This window comes from Aplysia californica, unplaced genomic scaffold (assembly GCF_000002075.1).
Source record: "Aplysia californica isolate F4 #8 unplaced genomic scaffold, AplCal3.0 scaffold00118, whole genome shotgun sequence".
In the NCBI taxonomy this organism is placed as follows: Eukaryota; Metazoa; Mollusca; class Gastropoda; order Aplysiida; family Aplysiidae; genus Aplysia; species Aplysia californica.
This window is the reverse complement of record NW_004797388.1, coordinates 869,775-874,287: the sequence shown is the minus strand read 5'-3', so window position 1 is coordinate 874,287 and position 4,513 is coordinate 869,775. Positions and strand designations below refer to the sequence as shown.

General features: G+C 38.9%; 1 protein-coding gene across 1 annotated transcript in view; it reads right to left on the bottom strand.

Moving 5' to 3' along the window:
* LOC101845616 overlaps positions 1 to 4,513 on the bottom strand; it is a 12,911-nt gene that overhangs the window by 3,695 nt on the left and 4,703 nt on the right. The window contains exon 2 of the mRNA XM_005095978.3: positions 1,566 to 1,856. Coding sequence (XP_005096035.1) covers positions 1,566 to 1,847 — 282 coding nt within the window. The 5' untranslated portion in view covers positions 1,848 to 1,856. The remainder of the gene's footprint in view (positions 1 to 1,565; positions 1,857 to 4,513) is intronic.

Below are 4,513 nucleotides of genomic sequence, written 5' to 3'. Positions count from 1 at the left end.
TCTCTCTCTCTCTCTCTCTCTCTCTCTCTCTCTCTCCCTGTGTGTGTGTGTGTACATATATACCACCAGAGTAGAAGCTCCTGCCCATGAAAGGCTATTTATAGATTACACTTAAATAAACTCTACTCAGAAGCCTCAGTCTCCCCTTCTGGGGCAGTTGCCCTTGAAGTGGCTTTTGAAAATAATCCACCGAATCTTTCTTTCTGAACACTGCCATCTCTGACAACACAATTCTTAAACTTCTAATTGTACTACACTAATTTATACATTAAACTGGCGAAATTATCACTTTTGCTAAGTTTTCAAGCCATGCTAGTATTGCTAGTAACGTGACTGTTGATCACTAGACTATAGATTTTAAAAAAAATTCTGAGCATAGTAAAATTACTTATTTTTAACTTAAACACAAAATTAAAGAACACATAATTCCACCGGGACCACAATTTGGGACCACCAAAGTAACTGAAAACTGGTTTTAAAACGGTTTAGCGATGTACGAAACAATTTGATGTTAGAGCACTCTCTAAAAAAGGGGACCTGTTTAAAGGGTAATTGCTGGGTCATCTCTGCACTAATTTATACAAAACTTCGAACAAATAATATCAAACCAAGGGGGTTTCAAGTTTGTAAACAGCATGATGGAAATCAGTCAATGAGTTCGAGAAAAATCAAGTTTTAAAAATGTGGACCAAAATTGGGTACAACGCAACTTTCCACTTTCAAAAAGCATTCAGCTACAGGGCTATGATCGACCCCCTTCTGGTTTCAAGATGAGAACGGTAAAACAACGACAGTCACATTAGATAGGTATCTAATCGTGCTGAGAAAGTTTTGTAGACGTTGAGGAAGAGAACGTGTTAGCTGTAGAGGTCTCGTTCCAGAGGGATGGGACCACTCCCACATGTCAAAAGTGGCCCTTGTTTGATTACAAGAAAGGTTTGGGGAATCTTTTATAAGCTGAACGTTAACAAATGAATTTACCCCCTCCCCACCCACCTTCCCAATTTGAACCCCTTCAATTATTACCTTAGGAGTTTCTTTTGACAGAGTCCACAAAAACAACCAACAATCAATCGAACATTTGAAACTCAAAATTGAACGGGACGTTCAAAATATTGACCCAAATGCATGCCACAGGGATTCAACATTTCCAATGGCATATTGGAGCTTTTACGGAGAGAAATAGTCTACACTTGGAGGCTTGATTAGCCATCGCCTCCATGGGTATATTTGGCAATATTTATTTTGTAATGAATTTGCTCTTTAATGCATAAATAGCGACTATTTGAAATAGAACAATTTTGTTGATTTTTAAGAAATTGCTAAATTATGCATTTCACTCAGTTTTGGTTGAAATATTTAAAGCTTGATATTTTCCAAATAATGGGTTGGTTGTATTTTCTTCATATTGACAGATGTAACGTCCCCCTGGTTAGATTTTATCTCTTAAAAAATGACCAAGCTATTGTAATTTAATTCGATTTTACCTTTTAAAACACTCGTTATTAAACCTAAGAGTTCCTCACTAACAGACCATTCCATCCATGCCAAAAACATTTACGTACCGGAGCAGGTCCAGATATGGTAGCCCTCAGCAAACGGGTTCTCACCAACTGCTCCTTGTTAGAGCCTCTGGAATTCGTAGTGTAGTACTTTTGGCTATCTCTATCGTACTCCTGGAACAAGGCACTTGTCACTGTGCACGTCAATGTAAAGTTCCTCGTAACGTACGGCTCGACAACCATTTCATTTTGCCGTAGATCCACATACGCTGCCTGCCTTTTTCGAGAATGTGACTGTGCGACGGTTACCAGGAGAGGTAACAGGAGCAGGAATTGACCTGACATGCTCTAGATCTGGTGATTACAAGAACGGTCAGAGAATTGGACGAGATAATTTACAAGTAATTTATGAAACAGTTCTAACGTTGCAGAAGTCTTCACGTTTAATGAGAAAAAAAAGGATAGGTTTTGCCTTTCTGCCTATCTGTGAGTGTGTGTTAGAAACTTTTCTCACACTTAACTCACCACTTGATTTTATGATTTTATGCCTTTACGTGTCCCTCTCTCCTCTTATCCATGCCCCTCCTCCTCTCTCCCTTTTTTTTTCTTCTTCTTCTTCTTCTTCTTCTTCTTCTTCTTCTTCTTCTTCTTCTTCTTCATCTTCTTCTTCTTCTTCTTCTTCTTCTTCTGTTATAATGAAGTAGCTGAGAGTTAGTTTTCGAGTAACAAGACGTACCAACAAAACGTGTTCTCTTGTGTGAAATATAGATTGGAAAGAAACATTTTTAATGAGAGCCATGACAGACGAGACTTCGCTACGTCATGTATGCAGGAGGAAAGCACGCGTGGCGTCAGATGACTAGAGCTATCTGTTGGGAATGCTCGGCTGATATCACAGGACCTGACATAAAAAAATAAGTATTCATTGCAGTAAAGACTGAGTTGCAAGGATTGCTTTAGCTTAACACACGGAAACAAACAGCTGCACCAGGAACTCGGAGGGACAGTGTTAAGATTTGTGGGACTCGTCTTTTTGTGAGAAACCCCGTTATATAAGATGCTTACGCGTTGAAAGATGAATAATTGTTAAGTGTCAAAGAAAACCAATAGAATCTGTTGAAAGAAGGAGAAGAGACACCTAGTTCTGGATATATGGCAGGCATGTACAAGGTCACCATGAAACTAACAGGAAAGTTTAAAAATCATCTGAAGTTTAGTCATATTCTGCAAGGTTGAACAAAGTGTTCTACTTTCAGGCAAAAAAGAGCAGACTACTCTTTTTAAAATCAGCTAACTTTTAACCACACCAGACCCCACCGTGTCCCTTGACATCCCGTCATCGGACACTCGTAGTTGTATTGATATGGCCAGACCAGCCATGAAGGAATTACTAACATAATCAATTGTTAGAAATCAGAAAAAGCCTCACGACCGGAAAGAATGCCACTGGAGACAATCAAAGAGGACCCCCAAAAAATTATCAATCTAGAATTTTCTATCGAAAATACTCCGAAACAAGGAAAAAGGGCCACCAATCGGGAAACAAGTACACTTTGTCAATTCCACACTGATAAAGAAAAGTAAACTCGAGAAATGTTGTTGACAAACTGTGGACAAATCCTCGGGCTTGATACACAAAAACTGGCTATGGATAGGGTGGGAAACTGAGAGAGGTTCAGATTGGGTTAACTTAAAGAAAGGCAAGCTATGCACAGACCACACGAAATTTTTAGGATTATAGTAGAGCATTCCATCGAATGGAAGTCGTACTTGTTTATCAGCTTTATTGACTTTAAGATAGCATGTGTCTACTTGAACAAAAAGCCGGCGGGGAAAAACACACAATATTGATATTTCAATAGAGTTTTTTTCTGTGATTCAGGGAATGTATGCTGTAAAGATCAACGGAGTTTTGACTGAAGAACAATTATTGTTGGAGGAAAAGGAACCAATTGATTTAAAGGCTATTGTAGAGCAAGATTACTTTCTGTTACTTTTCTGCTCTTATTTGAAGGTGTTAAAAAAATGCTGCCCGTATTTATTTTAAATACAACGATACAGAGAACATGCCTATGTTGAAGGCATGGAAACAGGTTTCAGAAATTCAGAGACATGTTTAACCAGGAAGCCATTGAGACTGAACATGTTGTGTTAAAGAAACAGGGGAGGACCAAGATCAGTATAGACGTGGAATGCAGATGAAGATGTCAAGAAACTGAAGGATAAAAATGATACCCTGAAGGAAAGAAGCGCTGCACGGGACGGAAATATTATTAGAGATTAATAGAGGATAGCTTATTTTACTTATGTACATGAAAGGCAAAGGATTGTCAAAAATACTCAGTTATGTAGCAGCTTGCGATCTTTACTCCACCCATTATTTCCCAAAAATAAATCTGGTCTCCGGTTTTAGGTTGAGTTTCTCACTTATTCTACTCCTATACCGTCAGGTACAAAAGGTAGAAAGCAACAGACGCCACACTTGCCTGTCCCTGGAAACAACCTCCAGTCTTGGCTCATCAAGGCCCTGGGTGGTTGGCTCATCTCTGATTGCGATTCTGTAACTTCCAGCTGGTCTACTTTTTCTTCTTTTTTTTTAGTTGGTCTCCAATACTATGTCGTGTATGATTCGGCAATCTGGGCTCTTGCATTTTCACAATATGACCTGATTATCCCTAATTATTCCATATCGAAGAACTTCCTCCTCCGCTATGGTGGCATATTAATATGCTTCTTTTTTATAGCTTTCTATAGATCTTCACATGCGTCATCACTATTTTCATATTATATTGGTAGAATATCTTCATGTAATTTGTTAGATGATCCTATTTTAAATTGGGAGTGCTTATTTAGGCCACATATGGCCTAAATAAGGTAAGGGAGGGGGGTTTAGCTTATTTAGGCCACAGTGGACTGTGGCCTAAATAAGGTAAGGGAGGGGGGTTTAGCTTATTTAGGCCACACATGCTCAAACTACCCTTTTCAGGCAACTGAGTTCGTTCCACTTTCAT